The sequence below is a fragment of the Pollicipes pollicipes genome, unplaced genomic scaffold (assembly GCF_011947565.3).
Source record: "Pollicipes pollicipes isolate AB1234 unplaced genomic scaffold, Ppol_2.1 Scaffold_6686;HRSCAF=7923_pilon_pilon_pilon, whole genome shotgun sequence".
NCBI classification, from domain to species: domain Eukaryota; kingdom Metazoa; phylum Arthropoda; class Thecostraca; order Pollicipedomorpha; family Pollicipedidae; genus Pollicipes; species Pollicipes pollicipes.
The window spans coordinates 29,139,948-29,160,943 of NW_023596921.1; the positions used below are offsets into that span (position 1 = coordinate 29,139,948).

General features: G+C 62.7%; 1 protein-coding gene across 1 annotated transcript in view; it reads left to right on the plus strand.

The window, feature by feature from the left end:
• LOC119108159 (dmX-like protein 2) overlaps nucleotides 1-20,996 on the plus strand; it is a 59,506-nt gene that overhangs the window by 14,657 nt on the left and 23,853 nt on the right. The window contains 25 exon segments of the mRNA XM_037231738.1: nucleotides 1-82; nucleotides 512-752; nucleotides 1,066-1,142; nucleotides 1,804-1,949; nucleotides 2,375-2,496; nucleotides 4,090-4,236; nucleotides 4,729-4,902; nucleotides 5,591-5,760; nucleotides 6,141-6,280; nucleotides 7,080-7,222; nucleotides 7,792-7,895; nucleotides 8,241-8,488; nucleotides 9,207-9,322; nucleotides 9,758-9,909; nucleotides 10,553-10,684; nucleotides 11,377-11,557; nucleotides 11,747-11,858; nucleotides 12,202-12,338; nucleotides 12,341-12,363; nucleotides 12,672-13,043; nucleotides 13,823-14,009; nucleotides 14,417-14,544; nucleotides 15,035-15,086; nucleotides 16,134-16,264; nucleotides 16,757-16,831. The exon segment at nucleotides 1-82 is cut by the window's left edge and continues 77 nt beyond it. Coding sequence (XP_037087633.1) covers nucleotides 1-82; nucleotides 512-752; nucleotides 1,066-1,142; nucleotides 1,804-1,949; nucleotides 2,375-2,496; nucleotides 4,090-4,236; nucleotides 4,729-4,902; nucleotides 5,591-5,760; nucleotides 6,141-6,280; nucleotides 7,080-7,222; nucleotides 7,792-7,895; nucleotides 8,241-8,488; nucleotides 9,207-9,322; nucleotides 9,758-9,909; nucleotides 10,553-10,684; nucleotides 11,377-11,557; nucleotides 11,747-11,858; nucleotides 12,202-12,338; nucleotides 12,341-12,363; nucleotides 12,672-13,043; nucleotides 13,823-14,009; nucleotides 14,417-14,544; nucleotides 15,035-15,086; nucleotides 16,134-16,264; nucleotides 16,757-16,831 — 3,592 coding nt within the window.

The following is a 20,996-nucleotide window of genomic DNA, read 5'->3' on the forward strand; positions in this document are numbered from 1 at the left end:
CGCGTTCCGGCTCGTCTCGCAGCAGTCCGCGTCGCGGCCCGGCTGCGTCATCCACATGGACACCATCCCGGATGTGACGCACGTAAGTGCATGCCCCGCCCCGCCCCCGCGTAGCCCCGCTCCGCTCCGCCCAGCTGTGGCGGCCGCTGTCTGCGGCAGCCAATGCCGCCACCGCTGCGCGCGCGCTGCGGGCGCCGCCGCCTTATGTAGCCGAGCAACTGTCTAAAAGTCAGACTGGCTCAGACTTAACTGACTGGACGCCAGACTTAAAACCGTCTGCCCGGGCGTGCGCAGTTCATGCCGGTGAACGTTGCGGGCAGCGATCGTTTTCTGTGGGCCCGTTGTTGGGGGGTCTCGGCTGCATGTCCGCAGTGGCCGTTTGCCGCGAAGTCTTCACGTTTGGATCTGTGCGCTGTGCCCGCGCCGTGATGGCGCTGCTGCCGCGGCGCTGGCGCGCTCCGGCGAGCGGGTGTGTTCCTGTCAACGGCGGCTGACCGGTGCCGGCCGACAGGACTGGGAGCACACGCAGTTCCTGCACGTGTACCAGGAGCAGCTGATCATCGGCCACGCCAGCCGACCCAAGGCGGGCCCGAGCAGCTGGTACCCGGCCGACCCCAGCTTCTCGGCCATCGTCGATCTCCACCAGACGGAGACGTTCTCCGAGCCCTTCTACATCGTGGTGATCGAGCGCGACACGCTGGGCACCATGATACACATGTGGAGGGTGGTGCTGTCTTCGCAGCCCCTGCAGGGTCAGTGTACGCTGTCGAGTTTGAGGCGGGCGGTTCACGTGTGCAGTGTGTGCCATCCCATGCAGGATGGGCGCAACGTGAACACTGCCTGTGCAATGCTGAGGATGTGGCGTAGAAATCGTATGTTTTTACATTCACCCACTTACCTGCTTGAGACATTTGCTTTGGAACGCTTAGCCGCAAAGGTCATGTACAATCTAGAGTTGCCAGCAATGAATTGGCCGACCAACACGGCGTGTAGCCATGGCAACCACGGCGCAGCTGCTGCCGTCCGTCGCAGGTCGCCAGGTTGTGACTGGCGTGTGTCGGACAGGCGACAACGGGCCCGTCGGATCTCCGGGGGACCAGCCCAGTCCCGTGCTGAAGCCGGTCTCCATCTCCACCGTCAAGGTAAGCCCGCCGCTGGCCGATCACTCGCTCGCCAGATCTACGCCGCCCAGTCCTGCGACCAGCCTGTGGAGCATTTCCTGTCGTCCCTCTCCACCCCGATGATCGTGGTATGGTAGATGCGGACTTCTTTGACGTAGAGTCGCACGCTTTGATGCCGACTGTCGCGTGCAACCGGAGTAAGCGGCACGCGCGTTGCACGCGACACTCGAAAGTAGCGGTGCATGCGACCGCGCACCCACTTGCGCTCTGTGATGATTCGAGCATGTGCAACAGTGTCCCTTGGTATCCGGTGCCGTACATGGCGGCCACCGCGCGCGTGTTATGCCGTTGTCAGGGTTAGAGCTGGCGCCTGGCTTTACCGCGAGGACCGCCGTCCCTCCGGCGTGAGGTCTGATGGTGATGGCTGCAGACCCCGCGTCGCCCGCTGCCGTGAAACACAGCGCCTGATGCCGCTCTGACACCTTGCCGTCTGTCGTCGATGTGGGAACTGTGGTGTCAGGTGTCTGTTAGCACTGTGAGAGCCGGCATCTGCTGCCGCTGTGAGACAGGGTGCCCCGTGGCCGTTACGAGAGTTGCTGTCTGCCACCGCTGTCGACGAGCCGTCGTCTGGCGTTGTCTGGCGGCCGCTGTGAGATGTGTGATAGCTGACGCGGCGCGGCAGGTGTGCACCCAGCGTCTGCCGCTGCCCGAGGGAGTGGAGGTGACGTGTGCCACGCCGGCGGCCGGCCACCTCAGCTCGGCCTCCATCTACCCGGCCTGCTTCGCCACCTACCACGTGGTGACGGCCTGCTCGGATAACACAGTCAGGTGAGGCTAAGCGGCCGCCCGGTTCTTAGGCTCCCACCCCGGTTCTTAGGCTCTCACCCCGGCTCACAGGCTCCCCACCCGGCTCACAGGCTCCTCCCCGGACCCAGGGGCTCCTCCCTTGCTCAGAGGCTCTTCCCCGGCTCGGAGGCTCCTCCGCAGACTCAGAGGCTCCTCCCCAGTTTCAGAAGTTTCTCTTCCGGCTGGGCGGATCCCTCCGTGGCCGAGGCTCTGCCCCGAGGCTCCGCCCCCCAACGGACACTCCCGTCTGACTTACTTCCCTCCCCCGACTGATCGCCGGCTGCCGTGTGATTGATGCCGGACAGTGAGTGCTCCCACAGCGCCATCCAGTGGTGGTGCCGTTGCGATGCCGGGCGAGCGTGCTGAGCCCGGCCGGCCTAGCTGACGTTCGGTCCTGTGCTCGGCAGATTTTGGAAGTGCCGCGTCACCGAGACCACGACGCCGGACGGCTCCGCCTCCAAGACGTACCAGTGGTGCGACTGGGAGATGATGAACTCGACCGGGCGCGGCTCGGCGCTGAAGCTGCCCGGTTAGTGGGCGGCATGGCTGGCGTGGCGGTGTGGGGTTGGCGCTCTCACCGGACCCGACCCTCACACGACCCGGCTGGGTCCGGCGCTCTCACCGGACCCGACCCTCACACGACCCAGCTGGGTCCGGTGCTCTCACCGGACCCGACCCTCACACGACCCAGCTGGGTCTGGCGCTCTCACCGGACCCGACCCTCACACGACCCGGCTGGGTCCGGCGCTCTCACCGGACCCGACCCTCACACGACCCAGCTGGGTCCGGTGCTCTCACCGGACCCGACCCTCACACGACCCAGCTGGGTCCGATGGTCTCACCGGACCCGACCCTCACACGACCCAGCTGGGTCCGGTGCTCTCACCGGACCCGACCCTCACACGACCCAGCTGGGTCCGGCGCTCTCACCGGACCCGACCCTCACACGACCCAGCTGGGTCCGGCGCTCTCACCGGACCCGACCCTCACACGACCCAGCTGGGTCCGGCGCTCTCAGTCGCTGTCCGCTGCGCCTCAACGGGGCGACTTCCGGTCATGGCGCCGGCGCGATTCGCACCGCCGCGGCACGATACACAGTGACACTGCTAGGGCTGCCTCTGTCGGCGGTCTGCGGCTCGGCCAGAGCTGGCCACGTGTCTGTTCCGGCTCAGCTGGAGCTGGCCGCGTGTCTCCCGGCTGGGCCAGAACTGGCCGCCTGTCTGTCCTGGCTCAGGTTGAGCTGGCCGCGTGTCTGTCCCGGCTCGGTCAGAGCTGGCCACGTGTCTGTCACGGCTCAGCTGGATCTGGCCCGCGTGCCTGTCACGGCTCAGCTGAAGCTGGCCGCGTGTCTGTCCCGGCTCGGCCGGAGCTGGCCGGCGTGTCTGTCCCGGTCCGGCCGGAGCTGGCCGCGTGTCTGACCCGGTTCGGCCGGAGCTGGCCACGTGTCTGTCACGGCTCAGCTGGGGCTGGCGCGTGCCTGTCACGGCTCAGCTGGAGCTGGCCGCGTGTCTGTCCCGGCTCGGCCGGAGCTGGCCGCGTGTCTGTCCTGGTCCGGCCGGAGCTGGCCGCGTGTCCGACCCGGTTCGGCGGGAGCTGGCCACGTGTCTGTCACGGCTCAGCTGGGGCTGGCGCGTGCCTGTCACGGCTCAGCTGGAGCTGGCCGCGTGTCTGTTCTGGCTCAGCTGGAGCTGGCCACGTGTCTGTCACGGCTCAGCTGAAGCCGGCCGCGTGTCTGTCCCGGTTCGGCCGGAGCTGGCCACGTGTCTGTCACGGCTCAGCTGGAGCTGGCCGCGTGTCTGTCCCGGTTCGGCCGGAGCTGGCCACGTGTCTGTCCCGGCTTAGCTAGACCTGGCCGCGTGTCTGTTCCGGCTCAGCTGGAGCTGGCCACGTGTCTGTTCTGGCTCAGCTGGAGCTGGCCACGTGTCTGTCCCGGCTCAGCTAGAGCTGGTCACGTGTCTGTCCCGGCTCAGCTGGAGCTGGCCACGTGTCTGTCCCGGCTCAGCTAGAGCTGGTCACGTGTCTGTCCCGGCTCAGCTGGAGCTGGCCACGTGTCTGTTCTGGCCTCAGGTGGAGCTGGTCACGTGTCTGTCCCGGCTCAGTGTGACCAGCGTCCTTGCTGCAGGCACACCGCTGACAGTCAGCGTGGCGTACAGCGCCCGCGTCTCCTGCGCGTACAAGATCGGCCGCTCGTTCACGCGCAAGGAGCACGAACGCGGCGCGCGCTTCGTCAACCTGGGCGTGGTCATCTACGAGTGCGAGTCCAGCGGCGGTGAGTGGAGCGGCTCCTGCACCGTCGATCAGCTGGCAGCTCAGCTGATTATCATCTGGCAGCTGTGGGGAAGGGGGATGAAGGGAGGCCTCAGAGGGTCCGGCTATGCCCCGCTTTGATGCCATATGGCCTGGCCTTTCCATGACAGCTGGGGTACGTCGCTATGGCTCATACTTAACTTAATCGGGGGCAATACGGAGAAGATAACGCACATGCACCCAGTACAATGCACCTTGTAGAGTCTCGCCCGTCGGTGTGCGGTGTCGCAGGCCACCCCGCTCTGTGCTGATCAGGCGGTTCTGTTCACTGCGGGCCACCCCGCTCTGTGCTGATCAGGCTGTCCTGTTCACCGCAGGCCACCCCGCTCTGTGCTGATCAGGCGGTCCCATTCCCCGCCGCCACGTCAGTGCCATGTCCTCCAGTCACGACACAGGCCATTGTGCATGCCGCGCCTGCCGCGTTGACGGACCTGGTACATCCCTCTGGCGGCAGGCTCCGAGTGGGTGAAGGAGGACACGATCACGCTCCACAACGTGCCGCTGCCGCGCCTCTACACGGCCGCAGACCCCAACAGCTCGCTGCTGGAGGCGTGCGGACACCGCTATGTGCTGCAGGGCTTCGGCCAGTCGCTGGCTGACGACGGCGACGAGCCGCGCCCACCCAAACGTGAGTCGGCCGGCTGGACACAGAGCTCGATCAGGCAAGAGACGGCGGACCGGACACAGGGCCCGACCAGGCGTGAGTCGATGGGCCGGACACAGGGCCGGACACAGAGCCCGACTAAGCGAGAGACGGCGAGCTGGACACAGAGCCTGACCAGGCGTGAGTCAGTGGACCGGACACAGAGGCTGACCATGCGTTAGTCAGTGGGCTGGACACAGAGCTTGACCATGCGTGAGTCAGTGGGCTGGACACAGGGCCGGACACAGCCCGACCAGGTTTGAGTCGACGGGCCGGACACAGATCGACTATGTGTGAGTCAATGGACCGGACACAGAGGCGCGAGTCAATTGGCTGAACATCTGGTGAGTCAATGGGCCGGGCACAGTGCCGAGCACAGTCAGGGCGCCGGACCGGGCGTGAGTCAGTGGGCCAGACATAGCTGGGCCTGGTAGTGGTGACAGAGTCAGTTTTGTGAACCCCGGCAGATGGGAGGGTGGCCAGTAACATGTGCTTCGTCGTTGCAGTCAGGCCAGGGGGACATGTGACGTGGACGACAAACCTTTCGCGATGTGGCGCCTTGATGATACGGCAATAGCCGTCGAAGCTGTGTGGTGTCGTGCTCTGTCCAAGGCCGGCTTGCGCGTATCTGTGTTGATGGTCGTGCTGAGCCCGGCTGTTGCCCGTTCGGCAGCGCCGGCCATGCGCACTGCGCCCAGCTTCATCAATGACAACACGGTCAAGTCGGCCATCGCCGAGGAGGGTAACATCCTGATGAGCGTGACGCACAAGCACCTGGTGCGCATCGACTGGGTGTCTTCGGAGGACGGCTCGCACATGCTGACGCTGGGCGTGGGCAGCAAGGTACGTCCGTCGGGCCGGACGGCCGGGCGAGGTCGCGCCGGCTACCAGCGGTCGGGCGGCTCCGAGCGGGGCCTCCAGCGGTGGTCAGGCGGGCCGGAGCGCCGCCCCGGACTGCTGCCTGTGGGCCTCCTGTGACGCTGGCGGGAGACTGTCTGGCATTCCGCTGGCCTGCTGCTCGGCTGGGCCGCGCTGTGGACGTGTTCGGGTGGGTTTGCGGCGTGCCTGCCGCTGCCGGCGCCGGATGCCGTCGAGACGCGGCGCCCGGGCGTCCAGAGGGCGGCGGCGCGAGGAAGCGTCGCTCGCTGCCCGCCTGCTGGACACGGCGCTAGCGGCGGCTGTTGGCAGCCGACTGGTAGTCACTGGCTGTGGCGATTCTGCAGATCCTGATGTTCACCCGAGTCTCCAGCGACATCACTGTAGCCAACATGAAGGCGATGAAGGAGAACCAGCAGACGTCGCGGCCGATGCTGCAGAAGGCCTCGTCCATCGCACTCTCCTCGTTCTCGCCCGATCAGATCAGGTCTGGCCCGCTCTGCAGCCGCAGATCTGTCCACAGATTACCTGTCCCGCTCCCCCCCCCCCCCCCCCCCCCCCCCCCGCCGCCGCAGTGGCGCGTTATTGCTCTGTCACGTTATTACGCGGCTTGCATCATAGTCTGGGAATGCAGCTGTAGAGTCTGTACCCTTGCCCTTTGAGGCTGATGCGGTGATGCCAATGGGCGGTTGAAAGTTGTATGTGTACTTAATGTGCTCAGATCGGTCTCACCTGGGTAGTCCGTGTTCCTGTGACTCTGAACCCTATCTGTGAGCCTTTATGAAGCCGTGGCGCTTGTCGGCGCGTGCCCGCTGGGGCCTCGACTCTGACCTGTGTCGCCGCGTGCCTGACTGTCATGCTTGGTGGGTAATCGTGCCTGTCGAGACGTACCTGTCCTGCTTCTGGTGCGTGCCTGCGCCCAGTACCCCGTCGGTGGTCGGGCTGTGTGCTCTGTTGTGCCTGCATGCGGTACGATGCCTCCATGACAAGTCGCAGTCTGTGTCTGCGCCTGCCTGTCTGTGCCACCGTACGCCGTGTGCGTCTGTCCCTGCGCCCACGTACCTCTGTCGGTGACTGTGGCGTGTATCGGTGCTTGTCTGCCCGTATCTCCGTGCCCCTGCGTCCCGTGCGTCTGGTGGTGACTGACTTGTGTCTGTGCACACCCGCCTGTGTGCCCCCGCGTGCCTGCCCCCCGCCAGCCGTGCCTCCGTACGTGGCCGCGGTGTGCGTCGACTCGCGCCCGCCCCGGCCTTGGACGCCGGCCTGAGTCCCGCTCTGGCCGCCAGGTGGATGAAGATCCGACAGATCAAGCTGGAGTCGGCCGATGGCTTGCCGCCGATTCCCATGCAGATGAGCTGGGTTCGCGACGGCGTGCTCATCGTCGGCATGGACAACGAGATGCACGTCTACAGCCAGTGGAAGATGCCGCGTCAGTGACCGCCACCGCGCTGCCCGCTCCCGCGCCGCACTGGCCAGACGGCGCCAACATAGCTCACTTAAGGCCCCAGGCTCAGGACAGATTGTAAAGTGAACTGTATTCGCGGAAATACCCCAAGCTGGGGTTTTACTGGGAGCGAGTGCTTTAGGTTTTGTTTATGTGCCTTGGTTTGTAATAAGCATGTTTCTTCCCTGGTCTTCGGCACATCTATTTGTTTGTGAGGATGTACTTTGGTCCCATCTGCTAACCCAGAACCCCAGGGACATATTTGCCAACTGTAGAGATGGAGACTGTGATGGTCTGCTATCTTCATTGATGACAAAAGTGCTAATGGCTATGAACAGAACTATGAAAATGAAATGTGGCTAATGAAATCGGTGGCTGTTACCCGTCACTGGCTAGGATTACCTGGGTCTTCCGTCCCTGCTTGCCTTCGCGTAGTTTCCAACGCAGCGAACGTGAAGTAAATCCGGCGTGCTGAGCGAGGTGCCGCTTCGTCCGACGTGTGTGTGTGTGTGTGTGCTTGGTGTTGTTTGAGCGGCGCCTCTCTGCGTGGCCAGCGCTGAGCCTGTCGCGCCGCTCTCGTGGGGAGCTGCAGCCGCTGACGGACGACTACGTGGAGTCGCGTAACCTCACCGACCAGCAGCTCTTCACGTACGCCTCGGTGAGTCGGCCGGCCGGAGGCAGGGCCGCGGACGGCTTGTGGCGGCGTGCTGCCCAGCCCGTCCGCTGCCAAGACCACTGGCCTGCGAATGCCAACGGGTCTTGTGTAGGGCCGTCCTTGCTGGTTCGGCTGTATATGTATGCCATATGCGGTATTACTTCAGCAGACAGCAAACGCTTAAAAGTAAGGACTTACTGACCGTGAATCGATCATGGTGTGGTGGGTGCGCAGTTGAGACTGCGCCAAGGCCTGAGAAGTGACTATGGCCAGCCGTCGCGTCCAGCCGCGCCGTCTGCGCCGCCAGCGGTGACCAGCGGCTCGGTGACCGCCGCCCGCCCGCCGCAGGACTCCATGAAGAAGCGCATCATGTCCGTGTCTTCGCTGGCCAACCTGGACCTGCTGAAGTCGCGGGCGATGGAGGCGGCGCGGCCGGCCGCCCAAGACTACATGCCCAACTACGGCCTGTTCGTGGCCAGCAGGATCGCATTCCCCGTGCTGCCACAGTACCACCCCAAACAGCTAATGGAGCTGCTCAACTGTGGCAAGGTCAAGCGTGTCAAGGCCATCCTGGCGCACATCGTGCGATACATTAGGTAGGTCGGCGGGGTTGGCCGTGGGGGGGGGGAAGGGGTCTGGCTTCGGTCTGGGCGGGAGGTATAACAGCTGCAAACCTCGTCAGAAGCATAGCTGTCCGTGAACGGTTGCCCTGCTGACGGTCCGGGCTCAGTTTTCGACGCCGACATATCCAGGTACTTCGCCCCCGCTCCACCATCTGCCTCCATCAAGAGTCTCAGACGAACTGGTCTGGTGTATGCATTACTTAGTCAACCTGGCATTTTTTAGACTTAGCCAAATGTGGTGGTGTTTTGGACTGGATATATGTGGCGTCGTCTGTCATCTCGTATCATTGTCATCTATATGCCGTCTGCGTGTACCGTCTGTATGCTGTCTGCGTGTGCCGCCTGTGTCGTCTGTATGCCGTCTGCGCGTGCCGCCCGTGTCGTCTGTATGCCGTCTGCGTGTGCCGCTTGTGTCGTCTGTATGCCGTCTGCGTGTGCCGCTTGTGTCGTCTGTATGCCGTCTGCGTGTGCCGCCCGTGTCGTCTGTATGCCGTCCGCGTGTGCCGCCCGTGTCGTCTGTATGCCGTCCGTGCGTGCCGCCCGTGTCGTCTGTATGCCGTCTGCGTGTGCCGCCCGTGTCGTCTGTATGCCGTCTGCGCGTGCCGCCCGTGTCGTCTGTATGCCGTCTGTGCGTGCCGCCCGTGTCGTCTGTGTGCCGTCTGCGTGTGACGGCCGCCACTCGCCGCCGCAGGAGTCTGTCGCGCCAGTCCCGGCTGGAGTCGGCCACCACTGACCCGGACCTGGATGACCCGGACGTGATCGAGAAGCTGGCTCGCAGCCGCGGCATGTCCGTCTCCCTGCAGCCAGGTGAGCGGCGCCCGGCGGCCCGCTCCCGGCGCTGCTCACGCGCCGGCGGCCGCTGGTCGGCTCCCGCCGGCGGCCGCTGGTCGGCACCCGGCGGTGGCCGCTGGTCGGCACCTGGCGGTGGCCGCTGGTTGGCTCCCGCCGGCGGCCGCTGGTCGGCACCCGGCGGTGGCCGCTGGTCGGCTCCCGCCGGCGGCCGCTGGTCGGCACCCGGCGGCTGCGGAGACAAGCCATTTGACCTCACGGCACACCACCAACGAGCAGACAGTCAGAGCTCATGATAACTCAGAGAAAGTTCCAGACTGTGCCCGTAACGGGAATCCCACCTGTGGCTGTATGTCTGTCTATAAAGTCACCTTAATGCCCCATTTAGCCTGTTTTCCATCTGTGTGTTTGGCGATGGTATCAGACCCTGACCGTGTGGGACTGTTGGCGCAGGGAGTCCGCTGGAGCGGCAGCAGACTGAGGACATCCGACCTGACTACGAGGAGATTGACTCGGTGCCTCCGCTGCCGCTGTGGATGCTGCTGGCGGCCGACCGCGACCGGCGCGGTGCGTCGTCGGCCCCCGGAATGGGGCAGGACGAGGAGGTGAGGCGTAGATTTTGGCAGGACGAGGTGATGCGAGGACGGGAGAGGACGGGGGCAGAGCGAGGAGGTGAGGCGCGGATTGGGGCAGAACAGGGAGGCAAGGCACGAAAGGGGGCTGGACGAGGAGGTGAGGCACATATTGGGACAGAACGGGGGTGGTAAGGGACGGACTGGGGGAGGATGGGGCAGGACGAGGAGGCGAGGCGCAGATTAGGGAAGGACGGGGAGGTAAGGGACGGACTGGTGTGGGATGTGGGCGGGACGAGGAGGTGAGGCCCTGATTGGGGCACAAGGGCGAGGCGAGTCACGGGGTGAAAAAATAAAGTGAAACGTGGGCTGCGGGAGGCCGAGGACTTGACACATTTTCAGTACAGCGTGACAAGAATCGAACGCTGCCCCGATTAGGTGAGGGGTGGAGGTGGACCGCACTTGTGCGTTCTCCGGAGGTCATCTTGACGTTGGTGTCACGCCCGCAAAGGCCGAGAGCATGCCCTTCCGCTGCAGTGTGGCCTGTACTCGTCAGATGTGCTCTGTCCGTGCTGTCCCGTGCCAGCCAGCACTGGTGTCCGCGCCGAGGCTGCAGCGCTGTACATAGCCGCCGCCGTGTCCGGCCCCGTTCGTCCGCCACGTCCGCCCCTTGCAGATGTACGACGACCTCTTCAAAGTGGACGAGGACGAGGCCACGCTCGAGGACATCATCGGGGCCTCTAGGAAGCGGCGCAAGTCGACCACCGCGCCGCAGGCCGAGGGACTCAGCCACTTTGGACCGCGAGAGGTACGTGCGCCGTCGCGCCCGGCGAGCGCGCCGGGGCACGTGACCTCCTCTCCCACCCGTCCCTGCGGCCGGCCGACTCGTGTCTGCCGGAGGAGAGCACCAGCTGGCGTGGTCTGCCGTACCGCCGCCTGCCGTATCGTCATGGGAGGGAAACAGCCCTTCTGAATACATTTGTTCGCGTCAGCTTCTGGTGTCGGAAAAGGCTTGCAGCCTCTTGACTTCGCTGTGTCTCGTGCGAACGGCGGTGTTTTTCCGCTCCTATGCTGCCGCTGGCGGGATATGTACGAGCCGTGTTGCCCACTTTCGCCGGTGTTTGCGCCGGTCCGGCTTCTACTGTCTCCCTGCTGTTTTTCTGCTGTCTCCCCGCATGTGCACTGTCTCCCTGTCTGTGTCCGCAGAGCTGTCCCCTGTTCCTGTCCACTGTCTCTCTGCCTATGTCCTACGTCCGCTGTTCCTTCCCGTGTCCGCTGTCCGTGTCCGCGTCCGCTGCCTCTGCTCGTGCCCGCTGTCCCACCCCGGTCTCGGTCGTCCGTGCCTGTGTCGGCTGCCGGCCCGGGCTGCGGGGTGCCGCCTCGACCTCGGGGTGCGGGGTGCCGTCTCGGCGGCCGACCCGGGGTGCAGGGTGCTGTCTCGACTGCCGGCCGCGGCGGCGCCAGTCCGTCAGACGCTGACCTCGGCGGTGTGTCCGGCAGTCCCGAATGCTGACCCAGCTGCTGACGCACTGCCACCTGCCCGACCTGACGTCCATTGACCAGCTGTACCTGATGGCGCTGGCTGACACGGTGGCCTCGGTCGACGCCGACCTGGCCGAGCGGTTCGATGACCTCTCCGACGACAGCGCCGGCGAGCCCAAGAACACCGGGCCCAGTCTGGGTAGGTCGGACGGGGCGCGTGCGTCGTGTGTGAGAGCGGCACGCCATAGTGAGACGGCGGAGCTGTCTGTGGGAGGCGGGTGTTCGTCTGGTCAGAGTGGCTGCACTTGGCCCGCGGTGAGATGTCGCTTTCGCAGTAGCTCGGCGTCCGGCGCGCCCGTTGTTGTGACCGCTGTCGGCTCGACCGCAGACTCGGTGGATGACTGCGGTCTGCGGTTCGTGCTGGCCATGCGGAACTTCACCTACCTGTCCAAGTGTCTGCCGCCGAAGGAGAAGGCCGAGCTGAACTCGGAGGGTCTGACGTGAGTGATGCCGGCCGCAGGTCGAGACGCTGCGCCTGCTGCCGTGCAGGGGCGCTCAGAGGGACAGAGAGACGTGTTCGGAATGTTCCCCGATCACACCGTAGTTGTGACAGCGCGATAGTCGTGACAGCCGGATAGCTGTGATTGTTGCGATGGTTGTAATAGCCGCGATAGTTGTGACAGCTGCGATAGTTGCGAGTCATCATTCGGTAGTAAGCGGTAAGCCGTCGCCAGAGGATTTGTGGTGGCGCTCCGTTTGCGTTGAGCCGTGTGCACACTGTGACACGCTGGCAGCTGGTGCCTGCCGTCACGGCCGGTAACGCCGCCGGGCCGCCGCCGCCAGCTCGTCGTACGTGGTGTGGGGCTTCCACTCGGAGAGCCAGGAGGAGTTGCTGCAGCTGGTGCCGTCGGTGGCGCGCGGCCAGCCGCTCTGGCGCGAGCTGCAGCAGCTGGGCTGCGGCTGGTGGATCCGGAGCAACACCCGCTCAAGCAGCTGGTCGAGCAGGTGAGCGCCGCCGAGCCGAGCCCGCTGGGAGCCGCACGCCGGCATACGTTGTGGCAACCCTGGTGAGCTGTGTCGGAATTGTGCTGCTGAAGATATGGATTGTGTGTGTTATCTTTCGCGTCAGCTGTTCGCAGCGAGGTGTAACTATGTTAAGCCTTTCATGCAATTGATCCAGCTGGTAATTGTGTGCAACCACAGCCATGGTGGGTCTGCCACGCTTATCTCTGCGTGTGTGTATGTATGTGTGTGTGTGTCAGCACGCCAGTTGCTGGCTGTGACGTTGGCCAACTGGCGTACTCCGTCTTCAGATTGCCAAGGCGGCCTACCAGAAGAGCAAGGACCCGATGGACGCGGCGCTCTACTACTTCGCCATGCGCAAGCGAACCGTGATCGCGGCGCTGTACAAGCAGCTGCGCGATGACAGGCGCTACAAGTTCTTCAGTAAGAACTTCAACTGCCAGGAGGGCCGGACGGCGGCCAAGAAGAACGCGTACCAGTGCCTGGGTAAGCAGAAGTTCGTGTCGGCGGCGGCGCTGTTCCTGCTGGCCGACTCGCTGTCCGACTGCATCGAGGTGATCCTGAGCAAGCTGCGCGACCTGCAGCTGGCCATGCTGGTCTGCCGGCTGTACGACGGCGAGCTGGACACCTGCCCGCCCAGCCTCGGCAATCTGCTGGACAAGGTGAATGCCTCCGCTGGACACGCGCGCCTGTGTCGGCCGGGGTCTGTGCCCGTCTTGAGTCGCCCTGTGAGGAAGAAGAGAGAGAGAGAGAGAGGAGAGAGAGAGAGAGAGAGAGAGAGAGAGAGAGAGAGAGAGAGAGAGAGAGAGAGAGAGCGAGAGAGAGAGAGGAGAGGGAGAGAGAGAGAGGAGAGAGAGAGAGGAGAGGGAGAGAGAGAGAGAGAGGAGAGAGGAGAGGAGAGAGGGAGGGAGGGAGGGAGGGGAGAGGGAGAGGGAGAGAGGGAGAGGGGAGGGGAGGGAGGGGAGAGGGAGAGGGAGAGGGAGAGGAGAGGGAGAGGGAGAGGGAGAGGGAGAGGGAGAGGGAGAGGGAGAGGGAGAGGGGAGAGGGAGAGGGAGAGGGAGAGGACGAGGGGAGGGAGAGGGAGAGGAGAGGAGAGGAGAGGGAGAGGGAGAGAGGGAGAGGGAGAGGAGAGGGAGAGGGAGAGGAGAGGGAGAGGGAGAGGGAGAGGGAGAGGGAGGAGAGAGAGGAGAGAGAGAGAGAGAGGAGGTTGCCCTGGGGCTGCTTGACCCAGTGGTGCCCCGACACATGAAGTTAGTGCGGCGGTTGTTTGCTGTTTAATTAGCCGTTTTACGACACAGGAAACTGGTGAACCGGTACAAGTAGCTCAACTCGCTCGGCGTTAATCTGCTGCCTGCAGTTTTGTGCGGCCGCTCACCACTGTGCTGCGTGTGTCGTGTGGTGCTAGTCGGCACTGACCCGAGGCTGCGTGGTGGCGTTGCAGGAGATCCTGGGCGTGACTGAGGAGGATGTGGATCTGACGGGCGCCCACCCGGACCCGTTCCTGCGCTCGATGGCGTACTGGATCAAGAAGGACTACTCGTCCAGTCTCAACACGCTGCTGAAGGTCAACGTGGGCACCCTGCACCCGGCCCCTACCAGGAGGATGGACGCCCAGACCTACTACGGCAGTGAGTGGGCGCATCGGCGCGGCGTGTCGTGCTACCATCATGGAGCCTGCTGGTTATGCGATGCTCTGGTCTTAGTCGTCGTCATCAAATCACGGTTGGCTGTGAAAAGCACCGCCCACGCGGGTCATTGACACAGCCAGTGAATGCGGCTGGTTGCATGATTGCTGCTTCGTTTGGTGGACAGTGGCAGGCGAAGCATTGACAGCCTCTCGCTCTGTCAAGGTGTTCAGTCACGGCCAGTGGCATGCGGGCAGGAGGGTAGTGGCAGAAGGGTGGCGAGCACTCGCCGACCAGACGTGGATCGCGTGCGGCTGCACAAGCTTGCGGTCACGGTCAGCGGCCGTCGGACTCGCTGGCTGACGTGTCGCTGGTGTTGATTCGACGCGCTGTTCGCCCCTTGCAGCCAGTCCGACCGTGTTCAACTTCTACGTCTACCTGCGCACGCACCCGCCTGATCGTGAAGCAGTACAAGGCGCAGGGGGCGATGAACCGGCGCCGCACGCGCACCCAGGACGTCGCCGACGACGACCTACAGGTGCGCCGACAGTCGGCCCCGCCGGGCCGCGTGGGCAGGGGTCATGAGGCGGCCGCCCTCTCATCCCGTGGCTATGTTGAGATTGACAGCGAGCCGCTCCGCTCCTTCGGTGGTGGGGTTGCGTACCCGCTGATGTGGCCCGTACGTTGCTGGCGGGACCGAAGTGAGCGGGCGCTGCCGTCCTTTCCCGACGGTGGATGTTGAGATTGCGGGGCGGGGCCACGGGAACGTGTGCGCGCCTGGTGCTTCGAGGCGTGCAGCTGTGGCGTGGGACGGCGTACATGGAACCAATGCCGGCCTGAGGCGCCCCCCCCCCCCCCCCACACACACAGCATGCCCGCCCGTCTGCTGACGCGCCGAACGTAACCCCGCCCCCCCGTCTGGGACCCAGTTCTTCCCACGTGGACGCCATCACACCGCTGGAGCGGCAGCTGTACTTCAGCACGGCGCATGCGCACTACCGCGCCGGCTGCCCACCTTGGCGCTTGAGGTGCTCTCCAAGCTGCCGAACAAAGTGCTGGAGAGCTGTCCGGAGGCCGAGAGTGAGTGGTGGCGGGACGGCCGCTCGTCCGCGGCCGTCAGTGGTGGAAGCCGCGAAGATGGGAACCGGAGCGGCGCGCTCCGGCCGGGTACCGCGCGACACGCCGACCCCCACGCGAGGGGGTGCCGTTGGGTGACTGGTGGTGACGCGCATGATGTTCGCCGGGTGCGGTTGTGCAACGTCTGGCCTCCGGTCTGGTGGCCGACTGTGTCCGTGACCTCCCGCGCGACCCCGTGATCCGTTACCCGCGCGATCTGACCTCCGTGACCCCATGTGACCCTCGCTGTTGCACAGGCGTGCCGAGGGTATATGCCTGGTCGGCCTGGATAGCGCGCCGCTCGCCCCGCTGTGCCGTGTCCCCGGGTGGTCTGTGTGGGCCGAGCGGGTCTCCCAGGCATGTCTGTAGTCGCAGTGTCCTGTTTTCCTAGGGACCAGCGACCGTCCCGCCGGCAGGAGCTGGCTGGCTGGCCGTCGTGCGTCCCGCTCGTCTTGCCGTTGCCCCGTCACTCTGTCTGTTCCGTGGCTCCTCCCCCCCCCCCCCCCCTCTTCCGCCCTCTCTGGGTCCCACGGGGGGCCTCCAAACTGGTTTGACGCCCACCTCTCCGCTCCGCGGTAAGGGTTGCCGTGACCCAGTCCGGTTGAAAGTCGGCTCCGAAGGACCGCCGCATCGCCACGGGCATCATCGGACTGGGGCAGCCACGGTATGGCACCTCTCCGCCGCGGACCTACCCTTCCACGCTCGCGCTCAGTTTTCGTTGATTTCGCCACCGACGCCGGAACGTGTGGTCGGCACGGCGTGCCAATGGTATCTGGTGCGCCCAGACAGTTTGTTGAGACGACCGTGTGTGATCAGCCGCTGAGTTTTTGCCTTCATGTCTTTTCTACGCAATTGGCCGTGGGGGAACGCCGACTCTTGGTCCACCAACTATGTCACTACCCACTGTCACGGTGGTGCCGTTGTAACGGAGTTCGCCTGTGTGGCGCCGCTGCCGCCGCCGCGTCCCGCCGATGGTCCGGTCGGCAGCCTGAACCGGCGCCGTCTCCGCAGAGTCGGCCTCGATGGAGCAGCTGTCGCTGCCGCTGGCGGCCGGCGTCGGGCCGGCGCCTCTCGAGTCGCCGCGTGCGCCGTCGCCCCGTTGCCGCAGTCTCTGGGGCCAGGACTTCGACTGGTCGACGCCTGTCAGCGCCCGGCTGGCGCCCGAGCCGTTGGAGCTAACTGGGAACGACGACAGGGGCCAGCGACACCAGCACCGACACGGCCCGCCGACGAGACCCAGATGGTGAGGCGGCCGACGCGGAATCGCCGCGTGGTCGGGAGCACAGGCGCTGAGCGCCCTCTACGTCCCACGTCATTTCCAGCATGTTTCTAGTTTTTGCTTCCTACGGAACAGAACACCTGTCAAGACAAGCATGCACATGCAGCCTCCCTCGGATCGCAGTTGGCTAGCTGTCGTGGTCTCACTGGGCCGATGCGTTAACAGACGCTGCGTCAGCGTCGCAGCCGGCAAAAGAAGCCACATGCTCTATTGCAGGTCTCCAGTCAGTTGGTTTGGTCGGGAGTGCGAGTGCATCCAGTCCAGCTCTCGGTGATACTACCGGGCTTCGCCTGCCACCCGTTGTGCCGGCCACGGCCCAGGCCCGCTGATCTCGCCGCCTCCCCCTCCGCTGCAGAAGTCCGGCCCGGGCCGGTGCCGAGCCTCCAGCGTCGGCCAGATGGACATCATGGCGCAGCAGCTCAAGTTCATCGCCTGTCTGCAGCTGATGATGGAGTAGCGCTACGAACCTGGCCAGCGGGCTGGGCGTGGACGGCGGCCAGTTGCGCTACCAGCTCTATCTCTGGCTGGAGCGCCCAGGTGGAGGCGCTCATCGAATCTGCAACTACGACGGCGGCACCGTCGATAGTACGTACTGGCGTGCCGGGGTCGCCGGCAGGAGCCGAGGAAGCCACCGTATGGGTGCCCTCACGTAAAGAAGGACGTGGGTGGGGAGCAAACAATCGTTACCTTGGCACGAGTTGGTTTCGGCGCACCGTTCCAAAGCACTGTGAAAGGGCTTTTGAACCGCAAAAGTGACATTGAGGAATCGTTACTTCAACCCGCTCAAGGGGAACAATGATCTGGGCAGGCCGACCATAGGCCAGAGATTTCCCACCGTACGACTGAGTAACCCAGGCCCAACCTTTTTTGCTTTCGAAATGATTTTGCGAAGGCCGAAGCTATTTTTGTGCCTTAACAGGTAAGAAATTTATTTTGTACATGAAGTGAAGGACCATTTTTGGGTCCAGACACAAAGTGTTATTTTAATTGAAAGTTCTGGCGTATGTATCTTAGGACTACGTGCGGTTGTCACAGTGACAGCCGCCTGCGTGACGTGCAGCAAGGTCGCCAGGGCGGCGTCCCAGGCAACCATGAGGTCAGTGTTCCACGTTTATATGTGGTTTTGAACTGGAATTGTCACCTTGAAGACCTTTTGACGCTGTTCACAATCCTGCCCATTTCAAGACCTAAGTCCACCTAAGCTGCTCTAGTTTCTGAGCTATACGCCCGCGAAAATAGGGAGAGTCTTTCAGGGACAGTATTTCAAAGTCGCGCTGGCATTTATGGCGTCATAATAGCTTTATTCAGATCTTGTCATTTCATAAGCCACGCGTTACGGCGATTGGCCCCATGCACGGGGTCTCAAGCCGCATATACAGACGGCTCGAAAACGGGGACAGGTGGGCTCTGCGTGTGTAAACGGCTAAGCCATTCCGTCACTTCCGTTGCCAAAAATGCCTCTGAATACACGTCCGAGTTCGTTGTCATAGACAAATAAGGTTCCTTATTTCATGGAGGCTGTTGATGACTGCGCACGTGATGCTCTGTTTCTTTGAGCACCTTATTGGCTCTGATAGCCTTTGCCTCGCCGTCCCCCATCATACAGGGCGTGTTTGGTTCGCCTGACAACGCCGGACCGTGCGGGGAAAGCTGCCGTTCTATGCTGGATGCTCAGCCACGTGGACATCGCGGGTAGCGAGCTGGTCGTCGCCGCGGCAAACGAGCAGCGCGCGCACCTTGCAGCCGCTCCCTGTCCCTGCTGGTCAGGCACTTTTACCCTACCATCATGGCATTTATGAAAAGAAAATGGTGACCTTTCTGCGGCACCACAGCAAACAGCAAGCTGTTGGTCAGGTCTGTGGCCTGTGCAGGTTGTTAGGCCGCAGCTGCAAGGCCTATACTGTTTAGTTATGGCCTACAGAAGCTGTTGGGCACAATTAGGCCTATGGCCGTCGAACTCGCGCGATGCGATACATGAAGAAGTAGTCCTTTGCGGGATACGAATCGGCCACCCGCATGCGATGCATGACATCTGTGCGGTGAAGAACGGCCTCACCGCCTTCACAGCGATGCGCCACGTACGGTTACGTCACATGACGTAGTGGTGTTCACATTTCAGCGAAAAACAGTCAGTATTTCGGACGGGATGCTCCAAGTCTTGCTTATTCAGACATGATTAGTGATGATTCTCAGGCTCTTGTCACGATTCAGCTGTTTTCATCGTCAAACAAATACAGGATGTTTAGCCATTACACACATCGGTAGTCACTGTTGTGGGCCCAAAGTGGTCTTGGTTGTCGGCGCCCCCCGAAAACCCCCAGTCGTCATTATCGTCATGTGGATAATAATGCAATTTGGTGTATTTCTGCTGCACGTAACCGACGTTTCGTACGCCGCGGGTGCGATTGGAAAGTCGACACGCGGCCGGTGAGGTATACCATGGGACTAATCAACGTTACTAGCAGTGCTCATCGTGGCGCGTGACCGTGGGCGCTTCCGGAAACGTCATGCATTTTCGGGATATGCCTCATAAATTATTTCACGTCTGATTTGATCATTACTGCCGGTTGTGTTGACTGTCAGCTTTTTTCATTATAAGCTGATTTCAAAATCCCCAAATCAGGAGCTGTAGGCAGTGAGAACCTTGCACCAATGATGCGTTTCCATCACGTTCAGTTCCGTTCTATCATAGAAAACCAATGTTATTTGGGGCAACTTGTGTGCTCAGCAATGTCAAAGCCAAGCATGATCGCGGTTTGAGTCCGCCGCCTGCAGTTCTGGTATTTTGGTACAGAGATTGTAATTGATAACATGATATCTCTTTGGGTCTCTTTCCTTCCTCCTAAGTAATTGCAGCGCTACATATGTTTGTGATGAGCGTTATGTTCGGATCGGACTGGACTAGCCAGCCGGCTGCACAGTACGGCGGCCTTGAGACTCGCTTAGCGTGGTTATTCCGGCTGGTTGTGTTCGCTGTGGCCAGCATCATCAGCGCCATCAGGGAATGAAGTGCTCAGCATTAGACATGTATTGTAAAAGAGCAAATATATGGTATAAACTCACAACCAGAACCACATACGTTATCTCGATGAATACTGTCCGTCAGGAGGCGCTCAGTGGAGCAGCTTGCTGAGCTCCAGTCCCAGCTTCTCGACGATCGCCTCCTCCAGCGCCTGCTTGGCCCGCTGCTGCACCTTGGCCTTGTTATCGCGCCACCACTCGTTGGACACCTTGCTGGCGTACTTGCTGGCCGGGTCGCCGATCAGCCGGTTGACGATGCCGCTCGCTCCGTGCGGTCGCACCTTGACGCGGATGCTGGGCAGGTCCACCACCACGTTGGTGTTCTCCGGCCACGGCGGTGACCCTTGCCGTCCGGACTGATCTCCAGCCGCAGCGTCGCGCTCAGCCGGGCCGTCGGGTTGTTGACGTGCACGTCCACATCGGCACTGACGGACGCACGCAGCTTCTTGCGCCAGATCTTCTTGGTGACCTTCACCCTGCCGTCCAGGTCGCCGCGCAGGTTCGGCCAGCTGTATGGTGGCCTTCGAGCGCCAGCTTAGTGCCGTGCGGCTCCGGGAAGCTGACCTGCAGATGCGGGATGGTGTAGCTGGAGAGGCCGCGGATGAAGATGTTGTTGAGCCACCACTCGTAGCGGCCATTCATGTCGTAGCGGTTGGGCAAGATGCAGCGGGTCGCTCTTCTGGCGCACCTTGTCGCTCAGGCCGAGCAGTGTCGTCCTGATGGCAAGTGCTGGAGAGCAGCGTCGTCTCCCAGGTCGCAGTTCAGCTCCTGGGCGGAGATGGTGGCCACGAGGGCCAACAACAGCAGCGCGCTCTTGCCACAGCCGACTCGCCATCTTGTCATGTCTCTTGCTGTTCAGTCAGCGGCAGTTGAATGGTTGGCACCGTCTGGGACCGGCCGCTTATAACTGGTGCCGCGCCCCTTGTACTGTAAACAGATGGTATGGGAGTCTCCGCGAGGCTGGCTAGCCGGGACGCCGCGGCAGAGACCGTGGAAACTCCGGCCGGCCGGAGCGTCATTCGTCGGGGATGTGGGCGCCAGGGTCTGGAGGCGTGCAGCCCCGTAGTAATTTTCCGACGTGACTCGGTCCAAGGGGGGGGGGGGGTGGTAACGAACCAGTGACAGAAAGGCCTCAGATTACGCGAACGCGCTGTCCTTTGAGCCCTATAGGTTTAAGAGCTTAAATGTTTCCGCGCTGAAATGGTGTGTGTGCTTGCTTCAATTAGGGGAGTCTGATACAAAAGATTAACACTTATGGTATATTTTTCATAATCCCACGGTTTCATGTGGAGTACATGGAACATGTGTATTTCAGTAGGAAACTTCTTGCGCCAAGTGGCTCAACTAAGCCAACGTAACATAAGTAACGCTCACTACCAGCTGCTCATAGCACCACTAATGTAAGATGAGTGTGGTAAGCAATAATAGCTCGCTACTTCCAAAGAGCCAGTTTACTTAGCTCAGACATGTGCCTGGTTTCTAGTGGTGGCTCCTAGTCCATCCTGGCCCCAATCGTACCTGTGGTATCTTGCCGTTGACGGTATCATTCGCCTGTAGAACCTTTCTGCTGGAAC